The 23,160-nt window shown below is 39.6% G+C and overlaps 1 protein-coding gene across 1 annotated transcript in view; it reads left to right on the top strand.

Moving 5' to 3' along the window:
- rnf152 (ring finger protein 152) overlaps positions 1-13,984 on the top strand; it is a 46,593-nt gene extending 32,609 nt beyond the window's left edge. The window contains exon 2 of the mRNA XM_062441736.1: positions 12,214-13,984. Coding sequence (XP_062297720.1) covers positions 12,388-13,032 — 645 coding nt within the window. The 5' untranslated portion in view covers positions 12,214-12,387 and the 3' untranslated portion in view covers positions 13,033-13,984. The remainder of the gene's footprint in view (positions 1-12,213) is intronic.
- Positions 13,985-23,160: the final 9,176 nt, after the last annotated feature.

Raw genomic sequence — 23,160 nt, forward strand, 5'->3', positions numbered from 1 at the left:
TCAAATTATGAAGCAGCAAGAGATTCACATCTTTAATAGACGTCTTTGAAGCACTCAGTTTATACAAACTGGCCATATTAATCTTCTATTGTGTTAGTTCAGTGTGCTCAGATAAAGACTGCTTGCATCCTATTTATGCGGCTGATCTTGGATCGAAAAGTAAGCAGGTTAATTGTTTGCTCGCTGTGCTGCTTCCTGTGTCCCTTTAATGACTGTAGACAGACTGTTTACTCAGTATGGATTACTGAACACACAGCCTGTCATTGATAGAGGATTCGCAACATTTCTAAAATGCAGCTTTTGTTTGGTACAATAGTAATACACTTCATGTGGTATTCAGCTTCCTATTGCCTGGCAACAGCACACACTCCATCAGTCTACGGCTTTGGTGCAGCACTTCAGCCTCCTTGAGTCCTTTCATCTTACTCATAGCGATATTCTTGTGTTTAATTGGCATTTTAAACTTAATTGCATTAAATGAAAAGTAGCTGTTATGCATTAGGTTTAGTTAGTAGCTTCGACATGATCAGAGCTAATGGGAAGAGTGAGAGTATTTAAATATAACTCCTGCAAGAGAGGAAATTAATGCATGAAGGTTAAACTCACTCTTGAATTAGTCTTTTTTAGTGAGGTGAATTTAATGCAACATTTGAGTGTGTTTTTATGAAAATAAAGTTTACTTTTGCAGGTATCTTTACTGCACCTCTTGACTTTGTACTTCTTTTAGAAATGTACATAACAAGGGAACATGTCACTGCAGCGGTGTGGCTCATTGACATGTTCAAAAAAACAAAAACAAAAGTTTCTAGACAACAATGGAGGTCTACAGCACAGAGAAATAAGATGTATCAGGCTTTGGATACACACACAATACTTGTTAGTAAATCAGTTCATTGTTGGTTTGACTCTGTGCATGTGATTTGTTCACAATAGGAGAAACATGACAAATTGACAGCTGTATCCTTTAAGACATATTAAAACACTCCTACCTGGTTAAAATCTATGATTTAAAAAATATTTTTCATTTTAAGCACAAACCTTTTAGGGTTAAATTGAGATTGGGTCAGAGAACATTTTACTCATTACCAGATGAATGTGAAAACAAACTGCACATATATCATTCTGCACAGAGAAGCTCACACATCTAACAGAAGGAACAGGAAGAAAAACATAGGGGGCTTTAACTTCCCCAACTGCACATTCTTACATGTAAACAGTTGCTCAATAATTAAGATTTTTATTCAATTAAGTTGTCAGGAAGCATTAAAAAACACCGAAAAAGGCAGCGTATCAAAAAATGTTCCCTACAGGATGCTTATCTGTGGTTTCCTCAGGTTTGCCACTGAGTGTCTTTGGCTGACAACTTAATTTGCCTCTTGAAAACACAGATGTGTGTGTGTAGGAGAGATTGCTTTTCAGGTTATATTGCCTTTCTCATTTGTTTGGGTTTGCTCATAATTAACGTGTCAAAGTTCCAGTGAAGACATTGGGGGTGTTAATTGTGACAAGGTGACATGAAACAGTTTGAGGGCAACCTAAAAACTGTAGCACGCTGTCAACTCGTCACTTCCAACACCTCTGGCCTTTTCCCTGAAAACCTCCGAACAAGGTTTTGACAAAACGGTAGTGATATGACAACTTTTGTCTCCTAGCAACATGCTAGATCTCTTTTCTGTGTATCAAATTGACTGAGACTATTGAAAGCGTTAGCTTGCAGCGTTGCCATAAGTGCAATAGATGAGGGAGTCGAGGTGCAGGTTGAAGAGAAGATGCTACATCTGATGAATGTCTAATCAGGATGTTCTTGAGTCAGGGTTCTTTATCTCTCTTTTTCCCTGAACGCTTACCTGCTGAGCTCCTTAAAAACTCAAGCTGGGTGTTTTTATGCTTTTGCAATGAAAATGCTACGAATGTGCGCATACACACATGCCCACCAGCACCGATGCACACAAACACTCCTGCTGTGCTGCTCGCTGATGTGTGAATGATCTCATACTCAGTCAGGGGAACCGGGGTCGTGATGCATTCGCTGCCTGCTGTGTCGCTCAGTGTTGGATATACTCGATGGCAAAAAGATGCACAATGTTAAAACATGTCTTCTCAGGGACCGCAGCATCAGGAGTGATTCTTATTTACCACTTTCTATCAAACTTAAAAAGCTCAAATCCAGATGTGTCAGTAGATTCAACAGAGCAGACAAACCTCGAGAAAACACATTTCACTGCACAAGCTGTTTTCCATAAAAGTTTGTGATTTTCAGAAGCCTTTTTAGAGCCATCTTCTCTGGAGAAACACAGCCCTGAGGCCTGTCCTCAGCACTACATTTTATCACCCTGACTGTGGTGAACTCTGTTATTTAATAAGTGAATCAAAGTGTTTCATTCCACTGCAAGATATACTCCATTTGAAGAAATGAGACCTGCCCTTGTGAAATGATTTCTGGCATGAAAGGAAAAAAGCACATTATGGCCTACAGTTAAAAGTTACGACCACTTTCACTTATGAAATGATTTTGAGGGACATCTTTGTTTTTGAAATACTGGTTGACCTTTTAAGGAAGCAAATTTTATTTTCCAAATGTAATAAAAATGTTGACAGAGCCATTGTCCCACTGGTAATAGTTTTTAAAATAATTCTCATTTACATAAGCAGCCTCATTGCAGATTAGCTTAATTAAAAGTGTCAGCGTGTTTGAAGTTTGGGCAGAGCTCCGGTGCTTTCCTTTATCTCAGACCTCCTGCATCTTTATTTGAATCTGTAGATGGAGATTAGGCCTCTGGCTGCTGAAATCACAGCATTCACCTCTTTCATCTGCTTTGAAAATTGCACAATTTCTCAGTGAAGAGATGCCTTTCATCAAAGAGCAGAGAGGGCTGGTGATTTGTTTTGCTGATGAGAGTTGTTGGACTCTGTGTGACCTCGGTGTGGTCTAATGGGAGAGTGTAGGAGCATCAGCAGCATGTGGCCAGCATGTCACTGTCACTCACACGTATGCAGGTTATGTGAGGATACACATATTTTTCAAATTTAAACTTTAAAGATGGATAATATATATTTGCTGAATATTTAGAGACATTTTCTCAGTTGCTACATGTAACAAAGAAATATATTTACTAAATAGAACAATTTAATTTGTAAATTGGCAATAACTCTGCATGTTAGGTAGACATTTGCTGAAAAGGTCAGGATTTTAAAGGTCAGGATTGTTTTCTAAAGTGTCAAATAAAAGCAGAAAATGCATTCCTTCCTCTATTAATTCTAGGCCTTGGTTAATTTTTCATGACAGAAGAAGAACAATAAAGATATGCACCAAAATCCCAATCATGGCTGACATTATTGTGATATCAGTTTTCATTGGGTTGGTGTTTATTTTATACATTTATATAACATAATAGATGTGGCAGAATCTTCAAAAAAATTCAAATCCAAAATCTGCCTACCAGTGTCTCTAAAGTTCACTAATTAATATTTTATATCTTGTTTGTTTAATCCGCACAAAAACCTGTGTAAACAAATTAGACCCAGTGGTTTAACTCACTCACAGTGATGACAAGGCTCAAGGACATAACCAGAACATATCCTATGTTAATGGTGTGGAGAAAAAAAGGAAGATTTTACAATATAATGCACTCCAGTATGGCACCACCCACTACAACCTCAATAATAAACATAAAGCAGAATTACCACCTTTGTGATAATGTCAACAAAAACTATGAAAATGTAAAACACAGTTTAAATTGGGCAAAAGTACAGTTAACAACACAAATAAACAAGTCTAAAAATCTAACACTGCGTTCAAAGCAAATGTTTGGTACTTGATAGCTTGCAATACTCACATTTTGTTTAGTATCCACTGGTATTGAGGTGGAATACACAGCTTTACTGTAAACCCATTTAGTTTTATACATTTGTTAAGTGAGTTGCTTGCTCCCTATCTATCCAAGTGAAATATTGTTAACAGTGTTTGTAGTTGTAATGTGTGTCTATGTGTTTGAGGGTATGCCGACCAGAGAGGCCATTCAATCATCACTGTACCTCCGTTCTCTTTTCCCAAGCAGATTTATTTTTGTTAAATCTGGAAAGGGGCTTCTGTAGTCAAATATTGGCTTTAGGGAATGAAACCAGGTACCCTGAGAGCTGTGCAGGATGAACGTCGCTGTCCCCTCGTACTCTGGCCGTCTCCTCTGGATGGGAATAGTCACAGCAGTGCAGTTAGAGTGGCGGTCAGTCACGCTAGGGCAGATCTGTGGGGGCTGAACCCATCCAGCAACCCTGCCAGCTCTGACGCTCGCTGGCTCCTCAAGCTGGAAATTGCCATAATGTGTCCTGTAGTGGTCGGCTGCACAGGCCTCTATCAGAGGCTCCATCTGTGCTGACACACATGCACACAACACGCATCAAACTTGGTGTAGGTGCATAGACAAGGAAACACAAACAATACTTATAGAAGCACTCTGTTTTATCATGCAACATACACATACTGTATAAGCTAAAACACACACTGATACACATACCAATGTACTAATGTCAAAAAGTAAGTGGACACAGGATCAATATGCCCAAATGTTATTGTTCAGCATTGATCTGCTGCTATAACAGGTTTTCCACCAGATTCTGAGTGCAGGAATTTGCTCCTATTTTAACACAACACCATTAAGACCTGGCTCACAGTTGGTGTCCCAGTTCATCCCCAAGGTTTTTGATATGGTTGAGGTCAGAGCTCTGTGCAGGCCAGTCAAGTTCTCCCACATCAAACTGGGAAAACTATTTCTTGTGGATTTGTGCACCTGATTGTTTGCTGTAGCCTGCAATTATCAAATCACAATCGATTCTAGTAATTGGAACTAAGCAATCAAAAGTAACCAGAAGACCACATATATGGACATGGGGTGTCTTTTGGCCATATAAGGGGCAATGATACTCTGTAAAATGCATACATCATGCTTGTTTCTGAAGCAGTTTAAACTCCAACAGAGGAGGCCTGGGCGAAATAATTGGCAACTATTCAGTAATCAACTAATTGTTTAAGCTCTTTTTCCCACAAATGTCACCACAGTCAAAGTTTACAAAAGTTGAACTCCATACAAAAGTGCCTACATACTGTAGAGCACTCTCAGACACACTGTACACTATAACCTTCACTCAAGGACAGACTGTTCTGTGTTCTTCTCGCCTGGGCAGTTAACATGAAACGTATATGAAAAATGGGCTGCAGTTTAAGTTAATTGATGAGTTCTGGATTAACACACACATACTGTATAGGCTGACTGTGGAGTGTAAAAAGCAGCCGCTGTTGCCCTTTACCCTCAGCAGCTCCTGCATGACTTCGTTAGCTGTTAAATGTACTGTAGAAGAGATGTGTTGACTTCCATCCAAAGTTTTGATGTGTGGGTGAGAAAATCGACACACCAGCTTTATGCGAATGCTTGCTCAGCATACTGCCCGCAGTCATGACTTAGAGGAAAACACATTTGATTTGACATGTTTGTTTATACTGCACCATTTATGCATGTTCCTGCTAAAATCCCACGGATGAAACGCAAGATTAACCAACTGCTCACTGATTAAATGTTCTTACCAAGTAAAACAGGAAAACTAAGATCCATTTCATAGTTAAGCATGCGTACGTGACAAGTAATTAACGTAACATCAACACATGCAAAACCTGCATCACAGCTCACAGCACAGCACATTTATCCGTCATTTTATTTGAGTGAAGGTCCATTCAAGCATAGTTGAATAAATTAGAAATATGATGCCGTAGTGCCACAAATCACATGGACAGATTCCAAATGAAGCTGTGCAGTTTTAATGTTCCTACCATATTTGTAAGTGATGAGTGCTTTCTCCTGTCAGTTTCTCTGGTGTTTTAATACCAAGATAGCTGAAAAAGGATGGTGCATTGGATGGCAATTGTGCAATGATACATTTTGATGGATTTAAATCTTTATAAAGCAAAAAGGTGAATATGAGCTTCAGTCCTGTCTACATTATTCTTACTGACGCCAGGGAGATTTTAGTCCTGTATGTTTGTTTATTTGTAAGCAGGATATCTTAAAAACCTGCCAACATATTTCAATAAATTTTGGTTGGAAGTTCTACATGGGCACAGGACCAAGTGATTGTGTTTCAGTACAGATTGGTCCATTGTTTTGCCAGATAGTGTTTTTTGCTCTTGCATTTAAAAATATAAAAAATGATTGTCTGTCACTATGTGTGTTTGACTTGTAACCCAGATTCAGAAGTAGACATCTGGCATGTTGGAAGATACTGGTTTATCACAGCCAATATTTATCAGTATTTATGTTGGCATTAGGGGCATAGCTAAAATATTTAGAAAATGGCTGCTGAATGCATATCCAAATAGAAATGCAGTGTAGTGTAAACAAGTGTAGTAAAAACAAGCAATACATTTTTTATTAGTGGCATTGATTATTAGTGGTTTGATTGACCTTCATTCATGTTCATTTGTGATAATGCATTAACATTTTAGGTTAAAATTTTGCACCACCATTTAGCAGTTAGCTTGCCTGCTAACTGATAGCACTAACTTTGGTCATACTGCAAAATAGCATGATATCAGCTCTGGTGGATTGATGCCTTTTTTAAACAGTGCACATCCTGCCAATGATCTGAAACAACACACTAAATCTTCTACACAGCATCAACTGTTGCTTTTCCAGCTGTGAAATGAGTTTGTGTACTTTTAGTTTGGTCTCTGACAATATCCATTTCATATAAAATAGACTGTCATTACATTTTAATGCAGCTTTACACATCTGCTCTTGTTTATTAATGGAATTGTTTGTCTTTTATTGTCATATCATGTCTTTCATGGGTGTATTTTTTTCTGTTGTTTGTGAGCCCCTAACCTAAAATACATTTCTATTATTATGTGATAGACAACAACAAAAAATACCAGTCATTTAAGTATTCCCCTAATGTGATATCCATATCAGCCATATAAGAAAATGTAGTATCAGTCACACTCTATTGGATTTATTAGGTACAACCTGTGGGGATATTGCCTCAAAAAAAGGTAACTGCTGTGCACCTGCTCAGTGTGAACACATGTACCATAATGAATGAAAATGCACACGCATTATATGAAGTGTTACATCACACTACTCTGACATTTCACTTCAGTTCAAAACACTCTCAGGGTGCACAGATTAACAGGCCTCTCCTCTTACCAACCCATCTCTCCCAGCTGCTTCCAGGTAGTTTATTATATCAGCAGGCTCCATGTCGAGCTGGGTGGAGCTGTGTGTGTGTTTTCCTGTATGTGTGTTTGTGCATGTGTATACTTCTGGCTGTGGTGGATATTTTTAACTTGTGTCTGCTAGGACGAGTGCACTTTCTCTTCGGCTGATTGTGTGGGGAGGCCCTGAGGGAATGTGTGTGTGTGTGTTTCTGTTCAGTCCTGTGTGTGTGTGTGTATGTGTGTGTTGGTTACTCCCAGTGGACCACAGGCATGTTGGGGTGGTGGAGGCTGCTGCTTGGTCACTCTGCATCATTACTAAATCATACGTCCTTCCCTGCTCCCCTGATGACGCCACAAAAATGCGGTGGTAGAATTATTAAAGGGGACATATGCTTTTTGTGATTTTCTGGTATTTGTATACTGTTACAATGTCAGATTTAGTCTACATTAAACATATTACAAATTCCAAAACTTGAGGGAACGTATGTAAAAAAAGCTCCCAGAAAGCCTGAATCCTCCATTTGTGAAGTTACTTCAAATTCTCTATGAAACTTAATTAAGATTGTTCACACATGCCCACAAACAGCTGTCTGCTGGTAGTCTTTATTTCTAAGATTGTTCCATTAGTTGTTTGTGTTGCCGACTATTTTGGATCAGATTTCTGCTTGAACCTATATGGATTTCTTTGAGAAGTGTATAGTTTGATGAGAAAGAGAAGTGAAATCCTACTACTGTTGTTTATGTAACCAACAGAGTCAAACAAAGCAAAGTGGGCTTTTCTGGAGAGGGGCCCTAAAGAGACAGGAAACTTAAACAGCCTGTTCCAGACAGAGGTTGAACTGAGGGGCTGCATAAAGGGCCAGTGTAAGATAAATGAGAGTTTTCTTTACAATAAATCATCCAAAGGTATTCCAGTAGAACCCCAGCAAAAATATGGATATGGAAATGTGTGATATGTCCTCTTTTAAGATTAAAACAAAGCAAACAGAATAGAAAGGTGTTATTTATGTATCTGCACATCTGCTAAATCCAACCATAAACTTTACCATGTATGGTTGTTCTGATTTGTTTCCAGTTTTGTCTTAAAGTTATGAATCTCAGCTCACTGTTGTTTATAGCTGTTCCTGGACCTATTGGAGGGGAGGGAGGGGGTTATTTTGTTGTGTTTCTATGTAGGTGTGATATAAAATGGGTCACAAAATGAGCTTTCACTGGAAAGCCAGGTTGCCTTGGTTACAGCTCAGTTGAACCGATAAATCATATTGTAAAGTTGCAACCGTGGTTGCTCCTTGGAGCTTGCTGTTGTTTCTTGACCTCGGAGCACTCCTCAAGAGCAGATGTGTTATTTTTCTCCAATTTTAGGAAAAATGACGCTGGATGTTTGTGTTTTCATTGTTACCCACATCCAAGTCACTACTGTATCTGCAGAAAACTGAAATCAAAAGCAGCAGTGGAGCAGAAACTGTAAATAAAATCCTCAGATATGATGGCTGATTGATCCAGACTGGGAAATAACAAGTTTATGTTGCAAATCAACAAAATTGTTCAACATTCAACTGAATTTCTGTGCCTTTAATTCTGCATGGTATAATTTTTGAACTTCTTTAAATACCAGAAATAACTTTGCATGTACAAAGAAAATACTGTCCCTTGTGATTTGATAAAAATATCCAATATTGCTATTTGAATATTTTTTCATATTTATTATGCAGCTTTATCATAGTCTTCTAAAAAGTGTAGGGTAGACAGCCAGACGTGGAAAGGAAAAGACTGACAGGGGAAAAAAGAAAAGTATGAAGAATTGATGTAAAGTAGAAAAGGAAAAGCTTTTCAGTCAGGAGGAAGGCTAGAGAGAGGGAGAGAGGGAGAGAGAGAGAGAGAGAGAGAGAGAGAGAGAGAGGCTGGGTGTATGGGAATATTGAGCCACAAAGCATTTATGTCAGATCAAAGCTAATCCTTATCTTTGGGAAAAGGATTCAGTAATACCCTGGGCTGTCTCACCCCCTCAAGGGCAGGTCTCTTTCTTTGTTTCCTACTCCCTCTGCTCGTCATCCTCTCCCCTCAATTCTCCATAAAACTACTAGGATTCATCTGCACTTTTCCTTGACTTTGGCTCGGTAACGGTGTGCAAGAAACTAGGTCAGCCGGGGAGTGTAGAGTGAAGAGAGAGAAGGGTCTGGCCTCCGGACCTAGCTGGGGAAGGAGTGTTTTTGCCCCGGGGGGCTGGTGGTACTGCTGGTGAGGGCAGAGGATGGAGAACTACATGAGGCTGAGCGGTGCAGAGGATGATGATGCTGACAACCACAGATAGGTTGACTTGACTCAAGAGTTTAGCAGGCTAATGAGGATTTACTCAACTTCTTCTTACTCTGCTGAAGTATTTTACATGTGAGAATACCTAGTTTTCAAACACGATCTGTCTTATAAAATTATTTGTATTCTTGGGTCATCAATTTTTAAAATCAGTTTAAGTAAAAATAACAAAAATTCCCATGTTCCAACGTCTCAAAATATTGTCCAACAATAAATGGGAAAAAAAATACCTCAACTCATGGTACCAATTCTGCTATGCTTTACTAATGTAAAATCTTCACACTGGAACTCATTGGGATCATTTTTATGTCAGGTAACATGAGCACAGGGATTGGTATTGAGCTAAAAACTGAGTTGGCAACCCTCTGTAATTGAATCAATGTACTAACTGAAAGCAGAAACATAGACTTTAGATGGAGAAACAGTTTTTTAGCGCCTGGACAAAACCCAGTCTGCTTAATAAGGTCAGTATCTGAAGAAACGGATCAGTGCATTCCTAACAAATCCCTAAAAACTCAATCTAAAAGAATCAGTAATGGTTCTCAGAGACGGATGCGGAGCTTAGCTGTCTGGGCAGAGCTTGGTGGTACTGCTTCACTCTGAAAGGAATCATATGAGTTCAGACATCAGGATCAAGATCTCTCCTGGACTCCTCCCCGAGGACGCACTCTGGTCAGGTCCAACCGCAAGGAAACCCTCGGGCAGACCCCGAACTTGCTGGAGGGATTAGATATCCCATCTGGTCTGGGAATGTCTCTGGTTCCCTCAGGATGAGCTGAGGACGTGTCTATGTACAAGGGCATCCTGAGGACATTATTTAGTCTGCACCAATGACGACCTGGACCTGGATAAGCAGCATAAAATTGAAAGATAGATAGATCGATGAAATGTTTTCAGCATCATTTATTAAGCGGATATTATCTTGGATTTGATTTGATAAAATTCTATCAAATCCTAAACGTCGTCTTTGTGCAGTGCCACCCAAGGTTGAATGTTATAATCCTCTCTCACCCAAATGAACCAAACTAAAAGAGTTCGGACTGAATAAACTGCTCCTAGCACGCTCGGTGTGAACACACTCTTATCTATCATTGCCACGTCTGTGTCCCCGCAGGGTGCTATGAGGAATTTAATTGCCTGAGATCTTGTTTTTGATAAAGGACTGAGATGTATGGTGTCGCAGGGCACTCTGTGGTCACCTTTTTCCATTTCTATCACCACTTTTCACTCCATCTCTCCCCCTCCATCTGTCTCACTCTTCACTCTGGCTGTCTACCCACAGTTGTGCCCGCAGGGACACTGACTCTGTTGAGATGGCAGCGCAGAGAAGGGGAAAGAAAAATGTGGCGGTCTTCCCTCCTCAGCAGTTTTCACACTTGACAATTTGGGCGAAAAAATAAAATATAAAGTCGGCAGGGCCCTGTTTAGTATTCATTGTTTCCTTGGTGCTATTTTGACAGGGTTTAATCATCTGTAAAAGCAAACTATCACAGCTTCCGCATGGATTAACACGGTAGAGGTGATTATGCAAGAGGAGTAGGAGGAGAAAGAAATTGTTTATGGAGTCTGTGGCCTGAAGGAGACGGTTAAAAGAATCAGCCATACTTAACACAGATACTGAGGCGAAGGGTCTCATGAACTCAACCCTACTGCATTCAGCTGGCGGCTGATATGTAAGATGTGTGCAGTACATAATATTGGCTCCCTGTCATTCAGGATGCATTGTGGTAGTATTACCACCATTTTGGGCCAGACTGTGTCAGAAATACAATGCTGGAAGGTTACTATGACAACACATATGATAAGAGAAGCGTGAGAAGCGGCTAAACTAAATCCCACCTCTTTTGATTCGGTCAACATGTCAAGTGCTGATTCAAGACAAGTAATCAATATTGCATCTTGAAATGAATCGTCTGCTAATCTTTGAAGTATAGCAACACAGAAGTTTGTGTGTTGGGTGGTTGAGATACAAAAAAGATGCCCCGTTTGCAAACTTCAAAAGTGAACAGACTTGAAAAGAAAAGAAAAGCAGCTTCTTTCACCCTGCTGCCCATTAACCTTTCTCTCTCTCTCTCTCTCTCTCTCTGTCTCTCTATCTCTCTCTCTGTGGAGTGCTAATACATTCAAAGATGCTTCTAACTAATCTGTGTGAATAAGAAGATGAGACAGGCCTGAATCTGACAGAAATATAAAGGCATTAAAGCATTAAGATAACTGAAGGGATGAAAAATAAACGGATACTGCAACAATAATTATAAATATAAAGTGCTAAGCTGTGCAGATACGGTTTATGGTGTTTGGAAGAAAGTGTGAAATTCTGAACCTGTTGCATCTACTTCTCAGAAACCTGTATCTCTGACCAGAGGGGGAAATGTGAAATTTAGTAGATGATCTAGATTTGCTGACATGAATTTAGCTTTCTGTGTCAGTTACTGTGTGATAAATGTCTGACTGCTCAACAATAATTTTACTCGGCACTGTGACAGTGTTGTCCCACATATCATTTTGAAGGTCAGGACTGATTCTGTGATGCGTCTGTAAAATACCACCATAAAGTAACATTAACCACCACAAAAAGCACAAGATTGGCTGCCCTTCCTTACATATTAACCAACCAGCTTACTTAATGCACTGGACAGTTTCATTCCTTTTGCCCTCATTGTCTCACCAATGCTGTCTCTTCTCTTCTGTTGCAGATGGACCATGTTGACATGCTGGCTGTGACGTCGCTGTGAAGTTTTGGAGCTAGCTGTGCTTTCCTTATGTCACTTGGAGTTGGTCAACCTTTCTACTAGATCTATTTGTTTTTTTTTTACTTTAAACATTTCTGTTGTGAGCCAGTATATATAAAAAGGACCCACCTTTAAAACATGGAGACTCTTTCCCAAGATTCCTTACTGGAGTGCCAGATCTGCTTTAACTACTACAGCCCCCGCCGGCGGCCTAAACTCCTGGATTGCCGTCACACATGCTGCTCAGTATGTTTGACCCAGATGCGGAGCAGCCAGAAGGAGATTCGCTGTCCCTGGTGCCGTGGCGTCACCAAGCTCCCGCCGGGCCTGTCCGTCTCCCAGCTCCCAGACGACCCAGACATCATCACTGTCATCGCCATCCCTCATGCCTCTGAGCACACGCCCGTCTTCATCCGCCTCCCCAGTAACGGCTGCTACATGCTGCCCCTTCCCATCGCCAAGGAGCGGGCGCTTGGCCTGCCCGGGGAGCTGGGATGTCGCTTCCTGCCTGGTAGCCAGCAGAAGGGCGTGACTGTGGTGACCATGCCTGAGCAACAGCCTTTGGGCCTGGCTATGGGGCTGGAGGGGGTAGGGGTGGGGCTGGATGGAGGAGAGGGCGAGAGGAGAGTTACTGGGCCGGTGGGAGGTGGAGGGAAAGGCTCTACGTGGTCCGGCGTATGCACGGTGATCCTGGTGGCGTGCGTGCTGCTGTTCCTCTTGGGCATCGTGCTGCACAACATGTCTTGCATCTCCAAACGCTTCACTGTCATCTCCTGCGGTTGAGGGCGGGGGGGAGGCTGCTCAGACTGCTGCGGACCCCTCCTGGATTCCCCCACTAGCCCTGTCTCTCCTCGGGATGGGACTCTGCTGAGGAGAGGGGGACTAAACTCACATCATGGGCATCCAAGGAAACTACAGAGCAATGTAGAGAGACACAGATGAAGAAGGCATGAAGGAGATCCACAAATAGTCTGCCATCTTCTTTTTTGTTTTTTCGTTTGTTTGGGGAGACTTAAATTAAAACGGAAATACACACATGAACTTTTCCCTTTCCTCTGGTCCAACAACACTTCGCTGGCCTTGAAACTCTCACCTATCTCCAGTCCTTTTCAGTCCTCCATTTCCTCTGAAAGAACACATTGGGAATTACGCCAGATTTATTTTTGGCCAGCTGATTTGTTTTTGGCTTGTGGCCAATCTGTCGCTCACTCTCACAGTCATTGGATCGGGTGTTTAGTCTGGTTAGTAGACGTATACTGGTTATTATTGTGTTGTTTAGCTGAGTGTAGGTTCCAAGTGCAGAGTCTCCAGCTGGTGCCGCAGTACAGAGAGTCCGAACTTTGGCTGCTCTCCGTTCTCTGATGCTGCAGGAATTAACTGTGCAGGATCCACGTCTGGCCCCAAATTAATCATGCGGGAACTCCAAACATCAACACAGCTTTCATTTTCTTTGCTTTTTTGTCACACAACCTGTTCCTGTTCTGGACAAACTGTTGCTATGATGGTTCCATATTGTTAGTACAGAGGCTGTTGTCAAAAAAATACAAAACATGGATTGTATTTTTGATTCATGCCAGCATATTACAGACCTAGACTAAAAACATAGTTAGTACTGAGTTGTTTTCTCAAGGCTTTAAATGTTTTGAATTAGTGCTTGAATTGATGATTACTCAATAAATCAATTAGTTGGTCAATAACAATTTTGATAGCTGATAAATCCTTTAAAGTAATTTATCAAGTAAAAATAAATGACATTTGTTGGCTCCAATTCCTGAAATGTGAGAATTTGCTGCTTTTCTCTGTTGTATATCCCTGGAAATTGAATATATGTGGGTTTTGGACTGTTGGTCAGACAAAACAAGCAGTTTGGGTGGTCACTATTATTTGACATTTTTTAGACTAAATGATTAATCTAGTGATAAAAAACAAAAACAGATTGATTGATAATGAACCTGATTGGTAGTAGATGTCCTATTCTTAATATACAGCAGGTGGGAAACTTGTAGCCTGCCAAATATTTTCCAGGCTATCTGATGAACTGTTAACATTTCCAATTATTTAGAGCTGGTGACTGATTAAACATTTAAAAGGAATAGTTTGATGTTTTGGGATATATATCTCCTCCCTTCTTTCCAAGAGTTACACATTAGAAGATAAATATCACTCTTTAACTGAGTGTGGTATCGATCTTCTCATTTATCTCTCTCTGCAAGAAAACAAATACATGTCAAACTATTTCTTAAATGTGGCAGGTATCAAGACAGCATTCTTGTTTCCAATTGTTCTTTTTCAGTACATCCATTTTTGTGTTTTCCCATATATGTTATTTTTATTGATTAGTTATTTGTCCGTCTACTCTACACCCTAACCTGCTTCAGACCACCACCCTTCTCCAGCTCTGACCATGCCTTCGCCAGCAGCCCTCACGCGCACTATCGACTCCCTTCATCTTAATACCTTCCCTAATTTAGAAACTGGCGGATGCGGGCTCATCGGTATGATGGTGTGTTTTTACGTGTGTGAGGGTTGGGTCAGTAACGGGTCAGGAGTGGGCGGGCGCCGCAGGGTTTCAGCTAATGACGACTGTATCGATTTATCTGCTTTTGAATATCTCTCGCATCCGCAGAGATGGAGGTTTCTTTTTTTTCACTTTTATATGTTGAGGCAAGCAATTTGTTTGTTTACTGTATGGATAAAGCAGTGGAGTGTACAGTACATTCAAAGAAGGTGAACTCTTTTGTATAGCAGTTTAGTCATGTACAGATTGAAATGATTGTAATTTCCTCTTCTTTTCCTGACAGATTTTTTGCTGACTTGTTTTACTTTGTTGGTATTAAGAATCTGAGCTAAGATTGAGGAGCTCTGTGTGTGTTTGCTCTAAAAGAAACAAACATGACAAGTTATTCAGTACACATTAGGGAACTCAGAGATGGCATGACACACCAATGACACAGCATGAGGAAAGATATTTGGTATTTACCATATAAAGAATTATATACTGCACCAAAATGTTACAAATAAATACAGTATGTATCCACGTCTGCACTTAGTACTATACTTATTTCATGAATCTTAAATATGGATGACCCAATCTCTGAGAAAAAACTTTTTCCCTTTATAATTTCACAAAACATATTTGATTCTGTTGAAAGTTGGGCCTTTCTTTTGATGTTTTAACATCCTACACCAAAACAAGGACTGAGATCTGAACGTTTAGATATGACTTAAAATAACTAATAAATTGAAACTATACTGAAGCTATTTTTCAGCTCAGGGCTGGAATATTAAGCTTGAAAGGCGTTCAGGCCACAATAAGGTTACTATTTGTTTTGCAGATGCAGTGAGAGACAGAGTTCAGTTCAGCCGATCTGGTTCATGTGGGACTTGCTGCCGGTTGCAGCTCCTGCTGTTGCTATGAGACTACACTGAAAGGCCTTTTGAAGTGCTGCGTAGTTTAAGCTGAAAGTTGAAATATATTTACCTAGCACTCAGTGTTCTGTGAGCTCTAAAAACTTGCTAATGTTTTAGCACTTGAGTTTGAAGTGTTTTTTAGTTTTTAGGTTTTTTTTTCTTCTCTCACACAACTTCACCTGAGATAACCGAGACAAAGAAAATCCCAGTCAGAGTAAATGTTGATGAGGGCTACACACTGACATGTTAAACTTTCAACAGGGAGTCATTTGTAAGAGTTTGTAGGTTGAGATAAATGGAAAGTGAATACAAAAGTCAACAGCAACATTTCTTTCCCAATAAAGGTCGTTATTTCCCACTGACAGATTTCACTGGAACGACTTTTAACTAAAATATGGTCCCTTTAAAAACGATTGTCACAAGAATAAAAAATAGTTGTTGCCTCTTAATTGTTTTAAATTTACTGAAACTGCATTCACCTCCACCATATTGAGCTGGAGGAATAAAGACCTGGACAAACAAAACCAAGCTTCATTTCACTGAATGACATTTGGGTGAACCATCTCTAGAACTCTTGAACCTAGAACAGTTTTTGACTAGAAATATATCACTTTTTCAGTGATAAATCTGTGGTCTCCTAATCTTCACTGTCTTGGAACATTTTCCCACTGTCACAATAACACTGACATTGATTGCAAAGCTAGATTATCCTGATAACCATTTTATTATCCAAGAAATCTGAAATTGGAATTGGATCAAGGAAATACCACATTGATCTTTATCTTGCGTGTTCTTCGTGTTTTTAAGCCATCCATTGTAGAAATTTTTTCAATTGACCTTTATGACGAGAGGTCGGATGTGGTTGCTAGGAGATTTCTACCACAAAGCGTCTTTATCGGCTATGCAGCTCTGGTGCACAAAGGGCGCAAATTCACAAGATGTTTCTCATAACCTGCTTCTACAAGCGCCTACTCAGCGTCACTGGATCATTATCCTAGAAAAGATGAAATCCACACAAAATAATTTCTGCCAGTGTAATTCTTCTTTTCAAGGAAGTTTTGTGGAAGTTAAACAGCAAAGCAGGAGTAAATTTGTTAAATTGGAGATTTTTCAGCAGGAAACATGCTCTTAATGTGCCCTTGGTGATTATCCACGCTGGGTTGACTGTAGTGATGATAAATGAACCTGTCTCAAGTCTTTTCCCTTTACCAATCCATCATCAAAGAGGCACGTGATTTAACGAGGGAAGGAGGGTGATGGAGAACAAATCCACCTTTATTTTTTCACTAAACAATTTCTGCTAAGTGAGATTATTGATTTCATGAAGGTGGTGAAGTCCCACCATTATTTGGAAGCAAACATTGTAGCATGCTATGAAGCACAAAAGCAAAGAGTGAAAAGGTTACCATTCTCAAACATTCTTTGGTAAAAGATCAGTATAGATAAAACAAAATATTCTTAACAACCTGATCTTTTACAGCAATGCCTGTTCCTGTCATAATATAACCTTTTCATCCTGCCATTCACATGACATTTGCATGTGACGTGAGAGATGCCTCTCAAATTTCCTTCCTGCCTTCTGTAACATTTTATTTCTCCGAAATTGCCCTGTACAAGGTTTTTAACTGAAACTTTAAGAGTAGGGACGTGTTAAAGGAGGCTTGTCATTTCTGTGCCTGTGTGTTTGTAAAATGCTGTGAAGTTCCTGTTGTAGTTTCCTGTTTGTGTCAGGTCGATGGCTGACGACGCAAGCAGCAGCTGTTTTGGTGAACTATTAAAGCAAAAGCTCTGAAATTGAACAACTAGGACTCCAGCCGTCTTTATTTTAAATGTTTTATTGAGCTTTTTTCAATGTTTTCATGAGCTTTTCTAGGTTTAACACAAATGTCCTTTTTTAGAGATTTAACTTCTTGACATTTACTGCTTGAAATTCCAAGAAAAACACTGATAACCTCCTCGTAAATCTTTCCTTTTTTAAAGAAATGGACCGGCTGAAAGATAAAAAAGCTTATTCCCTGTAGCTTTCTTTATCGAAGTCCCATATTTCATGGTTGAGTGAATTTAGTGGAAAGCGTGCTCTGTTTGTTTACCCTAACGAACCTCTTTTCTCCCCAAATATGTATTGATATAGTGTCAGGGAGGTAATTAACACTCTCCAGGGACCAATTGCAGGCGACTTTGCTGCAGCGTAACACCTCTATTCCTCACAGACAGCAGCAGCCACTAATGATGGCCACACTTGTCATGGACTGCCCAGCCGCCACCAGCCATCTCTATTCACTGTTAATGATACAAATCCCATGTTTGGAGCCAAACCAACAATCAACTGATCTACTGACAAGAATTGTTTGTTTATCCAAAGCCTGATATATTGTATTCCTCTGTGAGATGGACCTCAATTGTTGCCCAGAAACTATTAAAAACATGTTGATGAGCCACACCATGAGCACTGGGTAACACGTTGCTTCACTCCAAGGTTTACAGTTACATTAGTTTGTTTAGAAATGGCTCCAAAGAGAAATAACTGTGATCATGTTTTCATTCCCCTGGAGAGTAGTTCTGCGTAAGGCAGACACCACTGAGCAGGAATGCAGTTTTGTTTACAGAGCTTTGCTGGTTTCTTTGCACCAAGTTATGAATCACTTATCACAAAGTCCTTTTAGTAGATCATCCGGCGCTATTGTTTGTATCATTCACTGATCTTCTGCATATAGACTTAACTACTTATCATGGAGTTGCTGTCTCAACACAAAAGACCTTACATCCATGCTGGTGCAAACGTTGAGATTTTAATAGCAGTTTTGGCTTTGCCATTTAATAGATATTGAGGTGAGATTGTTTTGTCAACTCCTTGATTCCAACTTTATAAGCCCAATATACAGGCACTACATATTCTACACTGTCAAAAAAGTAGGGAGGGAGACAAATTAAACTGTATCCGATTTTTTGGGAGCAGAAAAAATCCAGACTGACAGTACAGCCCCAACATATTATCACAATATGAAGTTTTTGGGGGTGTTTTTTTTTTATTTTTTTTTACTTTGGAGTCATGTTCACCTAATAATTGGAAGTCCTATATTAACTCTCCTTTCAGTTCTGGTTTGGCAGCTAGATGTTCCACTTTCTTCACCAGCTAGCCACTAACTTTGTCTGTTGTTTGATGCTGGGCATGTACAGATGTATACGAGCTCATTTGCTGAAGGTTTCCCTGTTACCATCTAAAAAGTGCTTGATAAGCATGGTGAGATTGAACCATATTGTAAATATGCCATAAATCCCAAACAACAAGCTAAAAGGAGCTAGAAAGCTCTGGCAGTGGGCTCATCCACATGACACAATGTCATTTGAGTCATTGTCCAAAAAATTTGATAAGTGGGGCTTTAAAACAATATAAATGATCTCTGCTAAAACTTAACTGACATTTGTCACTGTTACAGTAGTTTGAGCCTGTCAGTCTGCTCAGGATGTATTTCCAGGGGAGATCAATAATTAGATTTTACTCATGCACACAGGCAGAGTAATGTACGGTAATTCAGTGACACAGCACATAAACTCTTCCCACACAACAACTAAACAGACAAAACTGTCTTCGAAATTCCATATTGTTTTCATTTTCTTTAAATTGGAGTTTATGCAGCCAACAAAATGAAGGATTATAGACTTCAGGAATTGCACAAATGCTTCAGCAGCTTGTTTGTGTGAAAAGCCCAGTTGCAGCTTTTCTCAGAGTTCGATATTGTACTACAAGCTTCACTTCATTTACTGCTAGTCTATGCAACAAATTTTGTCGAGAGAAAGATCAGAAAATTTTGGTAAAGGAATAATATAGTGTATACTGTGTTACCATGCTGATCATGAGGTAAAGTGCAAAAAGCTGGTAATTCTGAATAAATCTTACTAAACTTTTCTAATTCCAACCTGAAGAGCAGCTTTTTTGCATTTTTTTCTTAATCAGAAGAGAAAGTTCCAGGTTTGTCGTATCTCTGGGATGCAGCATGTAATGCCAAGTTTGTCACACGAACCATTTTCTTGTATCACTGTATTATGTGAGCGCTCTCGAGGATGTATCATGGATTCTTGGCATAAGCTTGGGAGACTGTCATCCGTTTAAGCCTGGCAGCAGATGAGACTTCTTTTCCTCAAGCTGAAAAAGTTATGGTTCCTATTTGTAGGAGGCAGTGTTGGGTGACAGTGTGCAACGGGGTGAATAAAAGCAATATCAATTTTTCAGAGAACACTTCTAAAGAATGTCAGGCAACTGAAAACTTAAATATTTGAAAGGATTAGAGGACAAAGTTCTGTGTTACCCAAAATGCACAGAGAAGCGAGGTTCCCAAGGATGAAGGTGTACAGTATGGAGATGTTTTTGACTCAGAGCCATTTTTTATGAGACCAAGCAGAGGGCCAAGCCAAAAATGATAATTTCAGCTTCGGGGGAGATGGCAAGTGGAAGACTCAAGCGAGTACACCCAATTCACGGACAAGAGCTTTGTGGGATACAATTTGTGTGAAAAATACAGTACATATACCACAGCATATGTAACCCTTTTGGGGATATGTTGGCTTGCTTAGTTGCAGCTTATGGTCGGAGCTATCTTTCCTGTTTAGAGCCAGGAAGTTGCAGATAAGGAGTGCAGGGTGCTACCTTTCACACTCTGGGAACATGTCCCGCTACCCTGGACCCAAGCTAATGCTGGGAAGACAGACCACTGAACATGTGGACGAATGTTAGTTACTTTAGCTAAATTGTAGCAGGTATCGTAATCAAGTAACATTAAATATTGTGACAAAAGTCCTATTCAGTGTGAGTCCCTGAGCTGAGGAGAGCAATCAACCACTCATATAGCTTACATCAAATCTGCTATGAGTCTGCTATGAGTCTTCAAATCTTATTAACGGCAACCACTAGCCCACTTAGGCGTCCCAAATTTAGCAATTGAGACCATAATGACTTGTTAAAAATAACTTTCCAGAGTCAGTTGGAGCATCTAGCAGCCACAAGTAGCATTTCAAAGGACTTTCACATTGGCTTGTGGTAATTGCAAATTTGATGGAAGAAGAGATGCTTTCTACTTTGCTTCTTCAAAAGCTGAGCTATCACAGCTTTCTGAGCTACGTCCATCTCTCACACAGACAAATATTATACAGGGGATCAGATGATAATATCAGAAGGATTACAATTTTCATAGGGTCATGACAATAAATATTTAGATTGACTCTATATTACCACTTTACAGTTAACCCTGTTGTTGACTGGTAACCTGTCCCCTCTAAAGGATAAGTGGTTATGGATGGATGGTTGGATTATTTTAGTCTGTGGAGTTTTTCATTTTCAACTTTATCTAATGTTGTAAATATCTTTCTGACTCAAAACATATAGTTTTGTCTTTTGTCATAGTCTGCACAATGATCCACCAGTGTCAGGTCTTTCTTTTTTTTCTTTCTTTTTTGGCCTGACCAAGTCACTGGCAAGAAAGAGCCAGAGTTGGTTCCCCTGGTGCTCCACAGTGTTTGAATAGGTCAAATCTGAGAAATGACAATCGAGGAATCTTTATTATAATTAAAATTATCCCAATGCTTAAGAATACTTGAATATATTGAACACATTGCACCAATACAATCTATATTCTTTTGCATTAACATTAAATTACACAGTGTAATGTTTCATTCATTTTATTCATGTTGCTGAACCCTGTCATCATTATCCTGGTTTGTCAATTATTTTGCATTTTATTGTTTTTTAATGCTATGTGGTGAAACCAAATACAATTTTTCCCCAACTTGGACATTAAATGAACATATATTTTCAAGTATCTATACTTGATTTTAATTTTAATTACACTGTGTCCTTAGATTTTGAAATCCTCCTTAAAGCTAATCCAGCAAGAGAATGATTTTAAACAATTTACATGTTCATGTATGCGTGTATAGCTCTCATTCCTGTCTCCAACCTGCAGCAGACCAGTTCGACCCACGATGATAGAAGAAATTGAAATATGACAGCCTTGTAAAATGACCCTCACTTAGCAGGCAAATTCAGCGTACAGGCAAAGGGGGCAAATCAATTCTGTTCCTGCTGTGATCGGTTTCTGTGGAGCGCAGGTGTGGGTAATGACAGGTTAATTAGCGTGTGTGTGCAAATGTGGGTGGTTGTACTTGCATGCGTGTGCAAAGCATTCACACGACCTTCAATCTCTTCCAGGAACAGCACAGTAACTGTTGGCTGGTGGCATGCAGGAGAACATTACTAATCAAGTCCCTCTCATAAAATTCAGAAGCTAATCATTTTCTTGATGCCAACGTCTATTGAGGGCTTGAGTGAGAGCTTGTTATGGAACAGTTTAGATTTTTGAACCTTGTGCTAGCAAAGTAATCCATGGAAACTCCCTGTATCACAATAGAGAAACACTGTGGAGACTAAATTTGAACAATTTGGTGCATTTATTTCTGTAGGTCTTTAAATGTATTGTTTTCTTTTCAGCAAAAAGTCTATAAGAGGGACACCCCAACGTCACTTTATTGTGTTGATTTTAACTCCGTCCAAGAGACCAGAGTCTTGTTAAGCTACTTTAAATCTGATTTAAAAATATCACCTAGTCTCTGGAAATTCTTCTGATGTAAAGTAAAAACTGGGTTGTTATTTAGAGCTATGAGTCATCTGAAGACCTTTTGCTTGCATAATTTGTTAATGATTTTAATGATATAAAATGTGTTTTTATATACTGACCTATGACATTCAGATTTTTTAATTGAAACTGGGTATGAAGGCTTTAACATTTTCAGATGCAACACTGAAATTACTTGATTAAGTACTTGACATTTTCATCCCTGAAAACATGAAAAAGCTCTCAGGAATTCTGTAATCAGAGTCCAAAAGTACATGTACACTCAAAACATTGCACTCATTTGTGATTGTTGAACTCGTCCTAGCATTAATCTGCTGTCATAAAAGCTTCTACTCTACTGATGTTGGAGCCTGGCTTCAAGGATTTGTTCCCATTCAGCCTAAAGGTGATGGATGAGGTTGAGGTCAGGCCTCCAGTCAGGTTCCTCCACAGCAAACAGGGAAAACTACTTCGTTATGGACATGGCTTTTGCACACGTGAGCATTATCATATTGTCATGCGTGCAGGAGCATTAAAATTTCTCATCAAAAACAGATGGGTGTACCATATGGTGTACCAGGACTGATGAAGTACTGGATACAAATTCTCTTACAGAACTCCATCATGTTAATATCACAATCTTGCTTGAGGTTTAGATGTGTGTTGCAACTCAAAATATAAGAATATGTTGATCATACATGACAAGAAAAGAAAAGAAACCTAATGACTAAATTCAACCAAACCAGAAGAGTTGATCTCTACCACAAGCTGCTGAAGTGTGACATCCACACCAGATGAGCTGGTGATTGAGTTTATCCACAGATTTAAAGAGTAACTTCACAGTTTAGGTGGTAATTTACATGTAAATTCATTTAATTACACTACCAAATGACAC

The sequence above is a fragment of the Scomber scombrus genome, chromosome 20, assembly GCF_963691925.1.
Source record: "Scomber scombrus chromosome 20, fScoSco1.1, whole genome shotgun sequence".
NCBI lineage: Eukaryota > Metazoa > Chordata > Actinopteri > Scombriformes > Scombridae > Scomber > Scomber scombrus.